The sequence below is a fragment of the Ylistrum balloti genome, unplaced genomic scaffold, assembly GCF_031769215.1.
Source record: "Ylistrum balloti isolate Yb309-2 unplaced genomic scaffold, AGI_CSIRO_Ybal_v1 Utg370230, whole genome shotgun sequence".
In the NCBI taxonomy this organism is placed as follows: domain Eukaryota; kingdom Metazoa; phylum Mollusca; class Bivalvia; order Pectinida; family Pectinidae; genus Ylistrum; species Ylistrum balloti.
Genome location: NW_026782190.1, coordinates 1777707 through 1796145, shown reverse-complemented (window position 1 = coordinate 1796145; position 18439 = coordinate 1777707). Strand labels below are relative to the sequence as shown.

The following is an 18439-nucleotide window of genomic DNA, read 5'->3' as shown; positions in this document are numbered from 1 at the left end:
ATTTATGATAACTCAGTCAAACCCATATATTCTTCCTGAAAAACATCACTCATTCTACATTTAATCAAATTTAGTAAGAAGACTTTCATTGCTATTATTACCATTTCCCCACAAATACCCTATATCTTTCTTAAAAATATCATTCTTTATACCATCAGTCCATAAAAGCTTAAAGGTTCAATTTTTACTTGGATGGTCAGATGGTGAAGTGGTAACACACTCGCATTTCACTGTGACCTCGGCGCCCGGGGTTCGATTCCCGATACAGACGTGAAAAGGTATTGACAAAGTAGCTGTAAATTTGAGACAATTAATTAAGTGATAATTAGCAATGTTAAATAATGAAGTATATTTGAAAGGAGGGTATGTATATGTGTTCATGTATTAGTCAGCGTTTATTCAGGAATAGAGTAGTAGGGATAGAGTTTGGCAGATAGAAGGCTAATTCCGATTTAGTTAATATTTGGTGAAACGGTGAGAAAGACAATCAATCTCTCTTATATAGAAGCCTTATGTCAGGTAAATAAGTCTACAGTTCATATTGTTCATTATATTATTGATTCCACGACTTCAACTGGAGTTTAATAACATTTACGACACATGTTCTTCTCTTTTGCCACGATGACCATGTTTTAGTGGATAAAATACAGTCAGCTTAGGTTAATCATGTACAGGTTTTCCGTCTCCGCGACTCCTCCCGTTGCCGGGTATAGTCTCATTGTTCTGGCGACGGGACAGACTCAGGACTGGTGAGTAACTCTCGTGGATTGTTCGGGGTCCTTCAGTATCCTTCCACAGTAAGACTTATAGCGCACTTCCATCTGGTTAACAAGAATGATTGATATAAGTTGAAATAACTTGTTTCACAATGGTTGTCAAATAACAGAAAATAAATGAAGTTTAATTTTTTAAGATATGTGTTATACAGTATTAGTCAATATCGGGGGAGACATATATTTATATTTAATATTTTTGAATAGTCTTTTAAATAAATGGAAATATCTTATTAATCAAGAAGGTTCTAAAATACGATTTAATTATGTTTCTTTCTGTTCATCAGTGTTAACTTGGGTCGCTCAAGCCATTACGTTTCAACACCATGATATTAGCAAAACATATTTTTGATATTGAAGTTTGGTCATCGTAATTGAATATCAGGAGTGTCAAGATACCAAGAGAAACAATTCAAGAAGGAAAACGGGATGGGGGCGTAATGCATTGGCACATTAAGTCGTGCTTAGTCAGTTCAATTATGGAGGAGCACTACGAGAAAAAAGTCCCCAAATCAAGCTTTAACCTTACACCTACAGCCGTACTCTCCAGACCTGAAGTAAATAAGCAGTCGCCAGTGGTTGGTGATCGTGTACCATGGTAATCGATGTGTGATGGTTTGAATACCACAGATTACAGGAAACGGTACCACATGTGGCGGGACACAATACCACAAGGGGCGGGATACACAAATCGCTTTGGGCTCTGTTCACACTAAACTATATAAAGGAACAGGGCACCTCTGTAAACTGCGGACTTGCTTCAGTCTGACGTCCCCATTCGTCTAGTCCATCACTGGTAAGTATTTGCAGCATGCTAGTTCTTGTCTTTTCATTGACATGGAATCTTATCGCTTCAGTTATTCTTTCTCTCTAGATATCAATACCCATGTTACGTCTTCAGCACTTTACTGAATAGTGGACTCATGAATTAATTGATGATGATGATGATAATGATGATGATGATGATGATGATGATGATGATGATGATGATTACACATAAAACGAAAATGTCCCCACCTCGTCAACGAAAATTAATGATTTTATGGCATAGCCATAAGATTTTTTTTAAAAAGTCAATTAAGAAAGCTGTAACAATTCAAGACATTTTTAAAAAAGTGAAATGCATTTTACTTCCTTAATCCTGAATTTTATTAAGGTCGATTGGAATTTTCTTAACTTTCCGTCTGGATTTTCTACAAACATGACCGAAAAGCCATAGAAGGAATGCCGTATGAAAAATTTATAAAGTTGTTTATCATGGTTTAAAGTTTACTGTGTGTAATACTAAGGATTGTTTGTTGTAAGATGACGGATTTTTAAAAACCAATATATTTTTGTAGCTAAGCATCCAACTAAATAACGTTAAAATGGTTAGGAACATACAAGTTTACTTAAGAAAAGTCGCTTTTGAAATCATCAGTCATATGAATATTTTTAGGACGATTCAATTTTCCAAACTTTTCTTTTTAAAATTTTTAAACTAAAACCGTAACCGTTACACCCCTGTCACATAACACCCATAGTAGCAAGGACACAAAACATGAAGCAAATTAACCTGTAATTCGACCTATGATTGTAGTATAGGTAACATATGCTTACGTCTATTGAAATGAATGCTTATAAAGTTACTTACATTGATATCCATAATATTAAAGTTTAAAACAACGAAGAAATTTCGCCATGTCGACAGAATCTTTAGCAAGACCTTTTATAGTACTTATCAATCATATTTGTTGGCTAATTGTGGGTTTTAAAAATTTCAAAATAATACGCTAGTTTTTACCGCCAAAAATTGAGCGAACTTATCTTTTTTATATATATTCTATTTCCTGAAGTAAGTTCCGACATCAAAGCTTATGCACCATTTTGTCAATTCAGTTCGACAAACTGTTTAAGATTTTTTTTTATCTACAATTTGTTATAGAGGTGAACCTTTGAAACTAAGACATTGTAAATAGTGACCTTTGATCACAGGACACAAATATTTTTGGTTGATATCAGGTCACCATGGAGACAAACTCTACCCATAACATAGATAAAATAAACCATAATTATAGACAGATATCCGAAATCGACACATGGAGATATATGCTATTGTTTAAAAGCTCTGAATATTGAACCCTTTATTTGACTAACGTACCTAACGAAACAGCACATTCGTTATAAAACAGAGAATCTCAACCTTGATTATTCTGTATTGTTCTTATTGTAATTATCATCATTGTACGGACCGTCAGCCACTCATACAACAAATACTGGAATCAGGTTAACGGCAGATATTTCTCTCCAAATAAATAGTTATTGCTGATAGTACTAGTAAGTATAACATCGACAAGCAGTTAAACTGCATCCTTTATCATTGATAATTATACAGATTAAAAATGGCAACAGGTCCCACTGGCGCTACAGGTCCCACAGGCGCTACAGGTCCCACAGGTGCCACAGGCCCTACAGGTCCTACTGGTTCCACTGGTCCTACAGGTCCTACTGGTCCTACCGGTCTTACCGGAGTAACTGGACCGACTGGGCCTACTGGTCCCACAGGTCCAACTGGAGCCACCGGGCCAACTGGAGCCACCGGTCCTACAGGGGAGACGGGGCCTTCCGGACCAACAGGACCAACAGGGCCTACTGGTATTGCAGGTGTCACCGGAGCTACAGGATTACAGGGACCGCCTGGGGAAGACGCGGACTTATTTGATGGCGATTTCATTTCCTTGATTGGACTTCTCATCGGCGGGCTGCTGCTTTACTCTTTGCTTCAGGGTGGTGGCGGCTTCATAGGTGGAACAAATTTTATACCGCACCACCAGCCACCCATTCATAGTAAGTATAGCTAATGAAATCAATGATACAACAGCAATCCATAAAAAAATGTTTTACACCGCATACCACTGTTCTTGAAAAATCAAGGGGAATATTACCAGGTAATATTGAAGAGTAAGCGTCCTCTGCTTCATCGTCGCCACCTGTCATGTAACTCTTTGTCGATCCAAGTAGGTGATGTCACGTTTATCCACTGAGATTTTTTTTTCGAATATTGTAAACTATTACAAAATGGGGTATGCAATCTCATTTTAAGACATTGTAAGTAATTTGAATTATTATATGATAGATGTTACAAGTTTGTCTGCTATCGCAAATACTCTTACTACCCTCACTGTCTATATGTTACAGGCGGTATTCAGGAAGTAGGAGTTGTCCCATACAAAGGATACTACCCACAGTATTACGGCGTCAGCTACAGACATGAAATTCCCAGTATTGCCCACAACAATGGCCTGACCACCACACAAGTTGGTTGATTTGTTTGATCAGCGGTTATTAACAATGACCAGGCCAGTTGCTCCGGTACGAACACAGCGTCGACAAAATACTAATAAAATGCCGTTGAATCATATCTTTGACATTATGTACTTGTTAAAGAATTATGTGTACAATTATGTGCTACAGAATTTTTATGTACTTATGTGCTACATAATTTTATGTACACTTATGTGCTACAGAACTTTATGTACACCAATGTGCTACAGAATTTAGGGACACATATGTGCTACAGAATTTTGCTATGACAGGTACTTTGTTTTTAGGTTATCAATAAAACCCCAGTTTGATCAATATCGTATTCCATATGTCCACACGTTTGTTTATGTCGAAATACAGACGCCTTTTGTTTCATCTTGGTTGCTACAAAACAAAATGATTGCTAGGTTGAAAACATAATTTCAAATAAAATGGTCCATAATTATCAATCTATCTAATTTCACTAAAATAAGTTGTAGCGATCACCTTCACCAGAATTTTGTGGACCGTCGATTTACGCCGATTGTAAAAAGGCAAGTAAAACAAATGCAGTATGATTTATCGAATTGATTGTCGAAATACTAAACATAAGACAGTCACGTGAATAACTTTCAATACAAATTCAAAATCAGAGACGCCACAAGTAAAACGTCTCTTTTTAGGTACATCGTTTACTTACTACCACGTGGTAAGTAGTACTCACGATGTAATGGACACTCGGTCGCTAAGCTGTATTACTAAAATGGTCGTAATTTTCTTATTTTGAACGTTCTATTCATAAATATCAATGCGATAGTTTATTTATACTATATCTTACGTTAGGGATCATGATTGTTGTGATAGGTTCGACAGCAGTAAAAACCGGTTCGTGATGAAAGTTGACAGTAAGTATATAAACATTGTTTATCGATATATTCTTTCTTCGTTTTACCACAGTCTTTACTCTTAACTCAACATATACAATTTCCCAAATGGATTTGAGAAGTGTAATGATTTCTATTCCCTTGTGGATTTTTTTGTTCATTTCTAGATAAGATCAATCCTGTGTATCTAACTTAGGGAGGAGCATACAATAATTAATTCAATGATTTATGGCTTGTTCCCAATATCATGCAACACATGGTTCCCAGAGATGTAGTTTGACGAAGACCACAGGATATTCACCACCATGACCTCCTCAAGAATATCACATTTAAATATAGCAATATTTCCTCTACATTAATCCATTAATCTGTACACAAACATGATAACAATAGTTTCAGTTGACAATGGTCAAATAAATAACTTTTCATTTTTCATGTTGGTAAAAAATTCTACAAAAGGCAGAGAAAAGAACTGCTCCTTTCAAAATTAAGACTACGATAAATTACAACTAAATTATGTATGTAAACTGCATAATACAGCTGTTTTCTCCCTATTGGATTCGCCAATGATGCTAAGAGCCTGCAGAAACCAAAATTGATCGGAAGAAATGTCAAAATCTATAAGGGTAGATTAGCCCTGTAATTCAGTAGATTAATAAAGAGTTTTCATAATCAGGGTTAGACAAAATCGTAGTCTTAACAACGAAATGCATAATGAAACGATTGAAAGCAATTTATAAATTATTGACTTGCGAGGAATGATTCTATAAAGTTGACAAAGGTTTTAGATATTTCATTGATAATTGATTGTGCTGGTATTGTTTAAAACATGACGATATTGGAAAACAAGACAAAACAGCTAACTAATCACAAAACATGATGTTTGAAGTCAAGACAAGACAGAAACAAATGGGAAGCAAGACAAACAAACTAACTAATCACTTTACAACGGTTTGAAAGTCTTGTTACTTGTGTAATCGTTTGCGATAAGGCTTTCAGACAAGTATTGTGACCTTATGTGCCGGAGATAAGGACACTTATTCTACAAGTCTGAAAACTCGACGTGGTCCACTCCGAGGAATAGGTCGAGAGTTTGATGGTCGTTAGGTTCGCCCATTAGATATGGAGAGAATCACATTATCATTATTCGTGTTAGGATGTTTTACCGTTATTAGTCCTACTTATGGAGACGTAGAGGAAACGGTCGAAGCACTATTCAAAAGAATAAAGCTGATGCAGGTACAACGGACGGTGCCCTCAATACCGCCATTTTTCTGGGGGAAATTTCGCGGAATTTATGAAAGCGATGTTCGGCAGTATTTTCATGGAAATCCTGACATGAGCGCCCTCCGTTATGAGTTTAAAGTATTTGATAATAACATGTTTGCAACTGCCTGGATAACATCGTGCCTCATGGAAGCTTATCGATATGGAAAAGCACCGAAGCCTTCCGAGGAGCAAATCAGTATGTCGATCGATATTTTAATGGACAATCACAACGACAAAAACACAAACTATACTAACTCAATCATGGCATTTTGGCCTCAGGAGTATGAGGAAAAATACAAGGTAAGTCACTGTGGCTACATTCGTAAGATCTAATGTACCAATGGTTTACATACCAAATACGTCTGATTGAGATATGATATTAAGTGCAAATTACATTCAGTATGATACTTTTTAATCATGTCATCTATTTTGTATAATATACTTTCATTAACCTACGTTAAATGCGAGCAACGTTATGCTCCGGACACAACATTTTATCAAAGGGCGATAACTCTGTAATTAAAGGATTGCAGGCCCTGACTTTCGTACACACATCTTGTCTTAATATGACCAATGTGTGCACAAGGTTTCCCGACCCTAGTTTAAATGCATGTAAAGATAAGCTTCGGACAAGAAATTTTAAGAAAGGATATTTAAAAAAGGGGTTGTGGGCCTTGATTTTAGTACACGGCGTATCATGTCGGCGTAACTAATGAATGCACCAAGTTACACGATTCTTACATAACTGTTGGCAAAGTTATGCTCCGGACACGAAAAGGACAATAGACGGGAAAGGTGGCGACTATGTGCAACCCCAAAAATTAGCCGAGCATAATAGATAACAAATTCTTATATTTCCATTCGATAACGATAAAAAAATGAATTGTTTTATTATCTCCGTAGAACAGCGGGGAATTTATTTGAATTGTTATATTGTTAATACAACTACAACAAAATATTTACAAAAGCACAAAATCAAATCCATATCTTTATTACTATTTGCAAATGCATATAAAATGTTACATTACATCTAATTTTCTTACATTTAAACCTAAGCAAACATCGCGCATTTACACCCGATGTAAGTAATGATAAGGTAGTATATACTTACACAAGCCTGACGTAAATATTAACAAACCACACACTGGGGTTGATAAGCTTCCAATCAAGATTATACAATGCAGGTATATGATTTCTTAGATTACAGAGAAATATCATCGTACAGTCAAGGTATCATGAGGAGTTAAACGATAGACACATGAAATAAAACTTTGGATCAACACTTCTTATAACTTTTTTAGTGTTTTTGTTTCTCATGAAAAGTGAGGTCAGCAATCACATCGACTTAAAGTGGGTTTTTTTTCTTGAGTGCTTGGTCAGCACTCCCATCAGCTTTTGGTGTTTTTGTTTATCATCAAGGGCTTGGTCCGTGCTCCCAACCATTTATATTGCTTTTGGTTTTCATTAAGGGCTTGGTCACCACTCCCACCAACATTGAGTGTTTTTGTTTTTCATTTAGGGCTGGGTCAGCACTCCCAACTATTTGTAGTGTTTTTGTTCATCCTTTATGGTTCGGTCAGCACATCCAACAATTTGTAGTACTTTTTGTTTTTCATTTAGGGCTGGGTCAGCACTCCAATCAACTTGCTCTCAATGTTTAACGCCACTGATCTTGTCAACTGGAATGCAGTATATGAGGAAATGGAGAAAATTGGACTAAAGGACGTAGTGGACATCATGAAGAGACTTCTCGCCACTAAGTATACTTATACTTACATACTATTACCTTTAGTTACAACATCTTTTTACTAGAGTAGATCCAAACACTGATGTATTAAACTTCGATAAGTGAAAATGACGTGATCCAAATTATTTACACACACTGAGGCATTGAATTTGGATTAGAGAAAATGACGTGATAATGACGTCATAACATCATAAATTGTTACATTTTCAAAGTTTAACAAGGTAAAATTATCTGAGACGTCCGAAGAAATTGACCAAGTTTTTTGTAATGTTTGTTTTACCATAACAGCGGAAAAACAAAAATGTGTTGATTATAGTATAATTGATTCCTGTGTCAGGATAAGGTGACCATACTCCTGGAGGGACGGGGATAGGATGATAATTATTGATTTTATGTGCTATGCATAAACTAGAAACCAATAAAAACAATCATTTACTTTGGAGTTGATTTATAAATAGTCTTGGAAAAGTAGGAAATTCTTTGACTAGTTAGTAAATAAAATGTAATAAATGTTTCTGATAACCGAATTATTTCGATAATTTTTCCATCATTTATTAATAAACATGATATCTAAATGGACGACGCTCTCACTCCATATCTCTTTAGCAACAAGTTCATAATTGAAACAATGTGATTTTCCAGCAGTCACATTTACGCTAGGTGTTTTACTAATTTATGTAATGACTTTCATTAAACTTAAATCAGAGCAGTTATATATCACCAAACTTTAACCGGTTGGTCCAGCATCCCGTTGATGAATAACTTTCTGTATGTTTCACGTTTAGTCGCAATAATAAATAGAAAACACTGCTGCCTACTGGTTATTTGATTGACATTATCGAAACTAAATTCGGCGAAAATATTGTCATTTAGTATTATTTGAGGAAATTAAAGGAAGATGTGTCTTTATTTACTTGCAAGGCTACGTTTCATTTCAAGATAGAACTCAAATATAATATCGTATTGGTGAATCATGATAGACGATATATTACACAAAAAATCCTTTTCAGATCTGGTTACGAATACGTATTCCGGATACCTCCAGATTTTGATGATACGTCTGTGAACCTTGGCCTGGGGTCATTGTTGAAGGAAGCTATTGTAGATTTCCCACAATCCAATGCATTGTGGCAGTCCCGGAACACAAATCTGTCATCCGTATTCAGCGCTATCAAACACTATGCCTACCGACCTCTGTCAGGGAACAAACGAGTGGATACTATAGACACGAGGACTTACGTCTACATGCGTAGATTCCTAGAACTCGCAAAGTCAAAAAATGAAGACGTAGCTTTAGTAACAACATGGGTATTCCGTTTTCATTATCTTTCCAAAATGTCTGCCATAGTGTAATCAGTTTGTCCATCTATCCGTCTCTTTTATTTTGTTTTTATCGCAAAATTCTGAAGGGCCAATTGGATACCATCCAATGCTTCATTGAAGAAAGTTCCAGAGGTCGACAGACAATGCTACTATTACTGTAATGGAAATAAGTTTGTGTAAAGATAAATTTGTCACAACCAGTTCACATAATTTTGATATCAATTCACATATATGTTTTATTTTCCAAAAAGGTATATGATATTTTGATTTATCAAATATCTTTTTCATTCGAAGCATAAAATCATTATGTCGTAATCTTTGTGCCAGTCTTGTTAAACTAAAAGTTTGAACATAACTCATTGTAGGGCCCTTTCTGGTGTGTCAATTTTCGAAGTTTGCGAGACGCAAAACTTATGAGCTTACAGCAGCTTACTTCTAGCGGCTGATAACATTATTTCGTATCACTTAATATGATAAATCTTAGCAGTTGTGATCTGAGTTAAGAACTTTGAAGAGATTGATTTATATATTAACTACAGGTACAAGATCTGGAGGATATAAAGACCCAATACTACACGGGCGTGGTTACCCCGGGTAACGTAAACAACGTTGACATAACCGTAGCAGCCAACGCCTTATTCGGTATCACCAACAGTATACTGACGGGTCTTGTCACGGCGGAGGTCCTGGAGGACCCGGATATGCAGGTGACATTTCATGGCAAATACGTGTCATAATTGAATATGTTGAAATAATAGTAATCTAAGTTTATGTTATTGAATATTTTCATTTTTGTCACCTTTAATGACACCAGCAAATAATTTAAGGATGTTACACTTTCATTTGAAAAGAATGGTCATATAAAAGTCAATATATTTTGTTAGATTTGGTATGAGCACAAGAGTGTATAATGAAATAACACCTTCCTGACAGATTTAGCAACATAACCTTGTCCAGCGATGGTATACTCGAGGGAAGGACATGCTGCTTTTCAATTAATGAAACGCATGATATGCTGAATTTGTTTTGTTTTCTTCAAACTTCTAGCAAATCTACCTGAACACGACATCGATGATAGCCTTTCAGATCAACACCAATTTCTCTAGCCGTCCTGACCTAGCACTGACCTACTATCCATCAGCTATAGAGTTTTATTGGTTCGTGGCCAGGACATACAGCCAGCTTCAAAGACGATACACATATAATGGTCTTCCTCACCACGTGAGTATCTGTAACAGTCTTCATCAACAGGAAAATATATATAACGGTCTTCACATTCATTTAAATATCTATAACGGTTTTCACTATCATTTAAATATCTATAACGGTCTCCTCTATCATTTAAATACCTATAACGGTCTTCACTATTATTTAAATATGTATAATTAATTATCAGTGAATATTTTAAAGAGAGTGTTTTCCTGGAAATCCCTGTCCCTTGAGAATATGCACGAATTTTTGTAGGGAAATGTAGAATATTGGTTCAACAGTTTATGGCGAAACAATTACTTAATTATCTAACCTCTTATGCAACTTATGGGAGGCTTTTGGCACACTAACTGGTTTGAAATAAGGACATTATCACGACATCTATGTGGCCATATGAAAAGTTTAAAAAACGTTTTAGATAATCCAGATTTCTTGTAACGTCATCAATTCCAACATTTAGAAATGTACTGGTGTATTATCAAATACGATATGACATTTATTGCCTTTCGTTGTACAGACAATGAAAGCGGCGATGGATATTCTTGGAGACGTACTGAGAAACAACGCTACAACAATAATGCTTAAGGAAGCTATACCACAAGGAACCGATATGGTGTATTATGATGATTTTCTCGGAGATGGGGATACCGACGCTGAAGGCAAACCAGTGGTTTGTATATTACTAGGTTATTTAAAACATACAGAGTAAGACGGAAATATGATTTTGCATCAAGTTAACTAACGTTTTACCCGTATTCTATTTAAGGTTGTGTATATACGTTCTAAATCAACATACAAAATATGGCGTCAATCCGCAATGCAATCCGATTAAGAATTCATGGTAGCTTAACGTCAATCATTCAGAAAGTAGTGATTTTCTGGAAACAATTCCTATAAATAGATGTACAAGTAAACACCATTACGTATACACATTGCTGAATATAACTACTGCGTAATCGTCAGATTGTATTTATTGTCCATATGACCAAGACCGTTGGGGAAAAATAATCCAAATTTTTTTCTATCGAGAATACATATCGGACTGGAGTCAATGAATGCCCTAACTGCTGTCCTACAAAATGTGATGAAAAAAGTGGCATTCAAACGATAATTGTGTTATCAGATGCATGCTGCACTTGGATAAAAAAAATCACGTTATTTTAATTCAAAGTCACCCAAATCGCATCCGTATTGACAATCAATTTTGACGATTGTTAAATGGTTGACATAACCCAACAACGTCACTCACAATTGCCTCTCAAAACGTTCCGAAAAGCAATTTCATCCGGATGATTTAAAAGGTATAGTATAGATAGTATTGACCTATAAATATCTCAATCGAGAAACTACATTACAAAGCACTCTACTATGTGATTGTACAAAAGACACACAAGTGAATAGCACCTTTTCATAATAAGAGTGAGATACAATAGAGTCAAACAATGAATTTTAGTGCATCATTCAGCTGTTTCGTCCTTCTAGGACTCGTCAGTAATGCTAAGGGCCTATAATTTGAAGCCTAGGAGACGACTGAGGAAAATTGAAAGTGATCAAAAGGAAAGTCGAAATCTAGACGGGGAGGTGCAGTAGCCCCATAAACGGATTAATTTCGTAATTTCCATACACCAGATAATTTTAGAATAGGGTCAAGTACCTGTGTATTTTCTGAATCGTGTCGCTATTACTGTGAATTTAAACGTGGCAAACATATGTATATATAGAAACGCCGAGGACCAAGCAAAAGGCCGAATATCTCTTGAACGATCTAAATGTGAATTGACAACAATATCAACTTCATTGTTTTCTTCGTAAACATAAAAACCATTGGTTATAGATAATTTTCCTGCCAAAATTGGACAACGATATGATTATACTGACAACGCCAGTGATATATTTGTCGAATAATGCCATACTGCATTTTTCATGTGTGTCACCATTATGACTATGTATAAATATGTTTGCAAAATGCATTAAAAGTCATCATACGGTTGACCATATTCATTCACATCATTCTTGGTGGATGAATAAAGTTATTTGGAAATGTTTTAAATCCTTGTAAACTATATGGTTACTTTAGTGCTGTCATGTAGCTACCCTATATTTACAGTAACGTTTTAACGTTAAAATGACTTTTGTTACAATTGTCGTTAAAATCCATTCTTTTCTTCGTTAAATCTACATTTTCTGTATTATATATAATCTTCCTTCACAGAAATACGGCGAGGACCGCTTGTTTACAACAGCAATGGCCGCGAATGCACTCATAACAATCTGGACATCTTTTGAGGAAAAATCAGGAACACTGATCTGGAACCAAAGTGAGTTGAAGTGTCGATCCTATCTGAAAACTTGCTTCTTAGCTATATAATAGGCCCAGAGGAACATAGTTTCGTTTTATAATTTGGTTCAAACATTTTAACGTCTACGATACATTGGTAGTCCAGATTGTTCCACTGCTATTATATATGTGGTGTATCTATAGGTGCAAACACTCCCGCAGTTTAGTCAAAGACGGTATTCCTTGTTTGAAACTGAGCATGAAAGTTCTTCATTGTAATTTAAACGCAGACAGACATAATTTACCTACAACGATGATATCCCGCTACTATACTTTCGTCCATTTTTATTTGAGTCATATCTCAAAACATTACGTCAGTGACACTGATTATCAGATTAGTTTTAATATTTTAATTTTAAGCAGGTTTTAACAATTAAGAAAGGCCGAGTTCAAAACTTGATAACTGAAATCAACAATTTCATCATTCTGGTACATGGTAAACTGTCCTATTCTTTATGTTTTCATTAGATATCAAGGTAATTAGTCGATGAATGTACACTACAAAGATAGTCAGACTTATAAATGCTTTGTTACACAAAACATAACATAATATAATTAAAAGCGAGATTCAAATACATGAAGTGGTGATAATCAGTGTTCCTTTATCACGTCTCATGACCTTTGCAATGTCATTGTTGAAATTAACGTCGTTGGTTACTGACGTCACACACCTTAGTTATCGTAATCAGACATACAAGTTACTGAGTAATCTGGCTACAAAGTAATAATTAATACCGTTTTCCAAATAAATTAACATCATTTATGGGTATGTAATGGAACATTGTTGCAACTAGGTACTCTCTTCATATCGTAAAGTTTCTTTTCAGCTACGCCAAAAGAGGTTAAAGACGTCGTAACACGTGCTGCGAAGTTCCTGGATACGTACATATTGTCTGGAGAGTATAAACCTTGGAATGCTTTCTTTTCTGGCTCCGTCAAAGGATCAGGGGTAAATGATGTAGACAATTTATATAATTGTATTTGTTCTAGAGTCTATGTGTATGTCAACATTTACCCTGAAAGTTACGAAACAAATCGGATATGATTTCTACAACATTAGTTTTTAGTAAATTCATGTCAATTGAAGGTTTTTCATGTTATAAGGGCAAAAAAAAGGGTTTCTAAAACAGAAGTAATGAGCGTAATGGTGTTGATCTCATGAAGAGAAAAACACGAATATCTGAACAAAATCGATGAAGGCAAGCTAAAACCAAATGAAATATTTACATTATTTGAACGTGTCCTTCTCTAAATAGTATAACGTTCCTGAATAAGAACACGGTAAAAATTAGTGATACAACAGAAAAATGGGTGTTTGTGATTTGGTTTGATATCAACAGATAGAATCGTTTTAAAGATGGCCTCCTTCCCTAAGTATTTATGTTTATGTGTTGAGTACCTGCATTTCTGCTACGATGTGTTCATGAGACCCTTCTTGTGACAGTGCGGAAGTGATGCCGAATTTATAGTGTTACCATACTGAAATAAACTGTCGAATCCCAAAGCAGGACACAACTTTCAATCAGATTATACTGACGAAAGGCAAAACCAATTTTTGCACTGCAGGAATGTTCAGCGTTACGTTGCAGCCTTTAAACTACTCTTACGTCTTCATCTACCTACGTCTCGTAGAAATAGTGTCTAACCGTTTGGATATTGTAAGGAATGGTAAATGTGAACACGCACAAGATTATTATCAATATGAAATGGAAAATCCAAAAGAGGGAAATGGAAACATCTCGCTTATATATTACTTGTCATAGAATTTGGTGGAGAGATATACTAGAAAATATTCGATTGAATAAATTTCATTGAAAAAAAGAAATCCTGGTATGATTCTAGTATAGAGTATATGAAATATATATTTTAAAGGCGTTTTTCTTGAGACTAGGTTTTTAATTATTTCAATACAGGGAACTTTTTAAAAGCTTTCTGATATATACATAATTTACCATTCACTCTCTTTAGTGTATCTTGATTATTGAAAAATAAGTCTGGGTTTAATACATCTTTTGTCCTAATTATGTCATTAATACAGTGTTTGAAGGGTTAAAACCAATTGCAGTGTCTAACCCGAAATACTTAAAAGGATTTTCTGAAATTTTGATATTTTGTTATTATTTATCACATCTATTTCAAAATTATCTTTATTATTATATTTATATATTATATTTTATCATTAAATTATTTTTCATAATAATTTCACTTAAGGATGTATCACCAGAAAAATTATCATCTCACTTAATTGCAATATCAACTGTACCATTAACATATATAAAGAAATAAAAAAAAATCCCTTAAAACTGATACTAGAATATGATGGGTGTGGTCATATTGTTTATTGCAGTACCATGGAATTTTGAAAGGAGGGTTCAGGACAATTTTTTCTCATCGTTTGAAATAAGGCGTATTCGATCTATTGAGGCAATGATTGATAGTTTATCTCTATGATGTATATGTAATCATTCATACCTTTTACACGCATTCACTTTTTTCATTTTAAGCGAATATTTCATAACAAGGATCCTAGATCTTAAATGAAGTTGGATTAAACAAATATGTATAAATTAATAATATATTTTCTTTTAATTTTTCCGTTTTCTTAGACGTCTTGGTCAGAGTATCCAGCGAATCGGCATGAATATTTCAATGGGACCAAGGTTCTTCCAAATCATCATTACCATTCTGCTACCATCCGAGGAATGCAAGGGGTTCCGAATGAAACCTGGTACAATGAAGAAGAGGCTACAATGAGATCACCTATCGACTTCCCTGGATTTAACCATCAGGATAGATACTTTCCGTTCTGGTCCTCAGAGCCATACACATACGCTGTTACGATGTTAGCCCTGTCCACCTTCAGCAATATTGTGTGAACCATGTTAATTATCATCACATATATCTACGTTTCTTTTGTAACGGTATAAAATAAAAACACAAAAAAACTTCTTCTATGGATATTTATGAGTTTCTATGATATATTGAAGATTGGCTTGGATTGTACGTTATATACGAATTGTTTCATTGTCTTAACATATTAAGAACATATAATGACATTACAAACATGTTACAACTACCAAATTATAAAAAGAAATATTCACAAACTGAAACAAACATTTCAAAATTACAAGAGAAATGACTTATTTTTATGATTGAAATGGATCCACTGATCTACATTAAAATAATATAATATAGAAATGTATTCTCCCTATGTCCTAAGATATGTATAATGTTCACAGGAGTTAGTTCCCCTGACTCAATAATATGTTATATGTTATAATTGTATAAAACTCAGCCTATCGACCTAGGTACACATTTAAATTCCAGGCTCACGACTATTCGGTTCGCAGTTCGTAACAATATAATTTTATATACTAGCTATTGTAAGAAATGCTACATTTTATTTATGTCTACAATCATTTGAAGTCAATCTTTTTTCGTCTAAATGTGGCATATTGGTCTGTGCAATAAACAAAATTAATGTTTCCCAAATCCTGGCCGTCTTAAGATATTCTAATGAGATTTTTTCGTCGACAGTCTATTTCTGAGGTATATCTGAGTCCTCTTCGGACAAGAAAACGCTCTCTCATAACCTGAATACAAAGATAAGGTTAGTCATTTATAGATTAAAATTCATATTTCATTAATATCAAAACAAAAACTTGATACTTTTACATACATGTATTTTTCACATGAAACATGCATTGTATACTCTCATGTGATTGTCAAATACTCTACCCATCATAACATTCTGTTCAGAGTCCCAGTACATCTGTACAACAACTTGTACCTTTGCTCCCAAATTTTAATATATCATGAACTCCATTGTAAAAAAGTTAAGGACTGCGTAATGTCTGGATAATGCGATCAATGGCTATTGTTTTTCCATATCGGTGTCGGCGATGACAACGGGATGGATTCCATTCTCGGCGATTGACTAACTGATAATGAATAGTTAAGTAAACCAAATATGGTTAAATAACGACATCTACTTACAATGTATCTATGTTATCATGGAAAGGCTGACAGGACATTCAGTGAATATGTTTTTAAATTATGAAAATCAACATACACTGTATGTGGATTGTTTTCAAGAACTAGCTGAAGCGACATTACTATATGGATTTCCCTTAAATTAAATGAAATAAAAGTATCATAACTATGCCACTTAAAGTTTGTTTTTTTCTGTGAGGTAATGTCATGAAATATGTGTTTAATCCAAAATACAAATTAGTGTAAGGGAAGATGTACATTAAGTGGCTGTATCGGTGTGTAAGGGCATGTGCTGGGTAGTCTGTATCGGTGTGTATAAGACCTGTGCTGGGTAGTCTGTATCGGTGTGTATAAGACGTGTGCTGGGTAGTCTGTATCGGTGTGTATAGGACCTGTGCTGGGAGTGTGTATCGGTGTGTTTAAGACCTGTGCTGGTTAGTCTGCATCGGTGTGTATAGAACCTGTATTGGGTAGTCTGTATCGGTGTGTATAGGTCGTGCGCTGGGTTGTCTGTATCAGTGTGTATAAGACCTGTACTCGGTAGTCTGTATCAGTGTGTATAGCACCTGTGCTGGGTAGTCTGTATCAGTGTGTACAAGACCTGTGCTGTGCATTCTGTATCAGTGTGTATAGGACATGTGCTGAGTAGACTGTATCCGTGTGTATAAGACCTATGCTGGATAGTCTGTATCGGTGTCTATAAGACCTGTGCTAGGTAGTCTGTATCGATGTGTATAGGACCTGTGCTGGGAGTGTGTATCGATGTGTATCAGACCTGTGCTTGGTAATCTGTATCGGTGTGTTTAAGACCTGTGCTGGTTAGTCTGCATCGTTGTGTATAGAACCTGTATTGTGTAGTCTGCATCGGTGTGTATAGAACCTGTATTGTGTAGTCTGCATCGGTGTGTATAGAACCTGTATTGGGAAGTCTGTATCGGTGTGTATAGGTCGTGTGCTGGGTAGTCTGTATCAAAGTGTATAAGACCTGTACTCGATAGTCTGTATCAGTTTGTATAGGGCGGGTGCTGGGTAGTCTATATCGGTGTGTATATGACCTATGCTGGGAAGTCTGTATCGGTGTATATAAGACTTGTGCTGGGTAGTCTGTATCGGTGTGTATAGGACCTCTGCAGGGTAGTCTATATCAGTGTGTATAGGACCTGTGCTGGGTAGTCTCTATCAGTGTGTATAGGACCTGTGCTGGGTAGTCTGTATCGGTGTATTTAAGACGTGTGCTGGGTAGTCTGTATCGGTGATAGGACCTGTGCTGGGTAGTCTGTATCGGTGTGTATAAAACCTTTGCCTGGTAGTCTGTATCGGTGTGTATACCTGGTCAAATAAATAACTTCTCATCGCATACTTCATGTTTGTAAGATATTCTATAAAAGACACAGAAAATAACTGCGCCTTTCAATCCTAAATTCCAATCCAAAGATACATTGCAGCTAAATTGGTATTGTTTAAAACATGACAATATTAGAAAACAAGACAAGAAAAATGGAAAACAAGACAAAATAGCTTACTAATCACAAAACATGACAATGTTTGAAGTCAAGACAAGACAGAAACAAATGGGAAGCAGGACAAACCAACTAACGAATCACTTTACAATGGTTTGAAT

The 18439-nt window shown here is 35.4% G+C and overlaps 2 protein-coding genes across 2 annotated transcripts; both read left to right on the top strand.

The window, feature by feature from the left end:
• The first annotated feature begins 3154 nt into the window (after positions 1–3154).
• LOC132552014 (collagen alpha-2(I) chain-like) lies at positions 3155–4078 on the top strand. The gene is made up of 2 exons (XM_060216159.1): positions 3155–3599; positions 3951–4078. Exons 1-2 carry the CDS (start codon positions 3155–3157, stop codon positions 4076–4078), a joined length of 573 nt encoding a protein of 190 aa, XP_060072142.1.
• Positions 4079–6061: 1983 nt separating this feature from the next.
• Positions 6062–15701, top strand: LOC132552031 (uncharacterized). The gene is made up of 9 exons (XM_060216175.1): positions 6062–6508; positions 7829–7968; positions 8966–9263; positions 9818–9985; positions 10326–10499; positions 11005–11157; positions 12700–12805; positions 13653–13774; positions 15432–15701. The coding sequence occupies exons 1-9, from the start codon at positions 6062–6064 to the stop codon at positions 15699–15701; spliced, it is 1878 nt and encodes a 625-aa protein (XP_060072158.1).
• The last annotated feature ends 2738 nt before the right edge of the window (positions 15702–18439 follow it).

Excerpts from the sequence above, each read along its gene's own strand:
- LOC132552014 (XM_060216159.1), top strand. The coding sequence starts at position 3,155 with ATGGCAACAGGTCCCACTGGCGCTACAGGTCCCACAGGCGCTACAGGT. Across the intron at positions 3,600-3,950 it reads CCACCAGCCACCCATTCATA|GCGGTATTCAGGAAGTAGGA; the intron begins GTAAGTATAGCT and ends TATATGTTACAG.
- LOC132552031 (XM_060216175.1), top strand. The coding sequence starts at position 6,062 with ATGGAGAGAATCACATTATCATTATTCGTGTTAGGATGTTTTACCGTT. Across the intron at positions 7,969-8,965 it reads AAGAGACTTCTCGCCACTAA|ATCTGGTTACGAATACGTAT; the intron begins GTATACTTATAC and ends AATCCTTTTCAG. Across the intron at positions 9,264-9,817 it reads TAGCTTTAGTAACAACATGG|GTACAAGATCTGGAGGATAT; the intron begins GTATTCCGTTTT and ends TATTAACTACAG.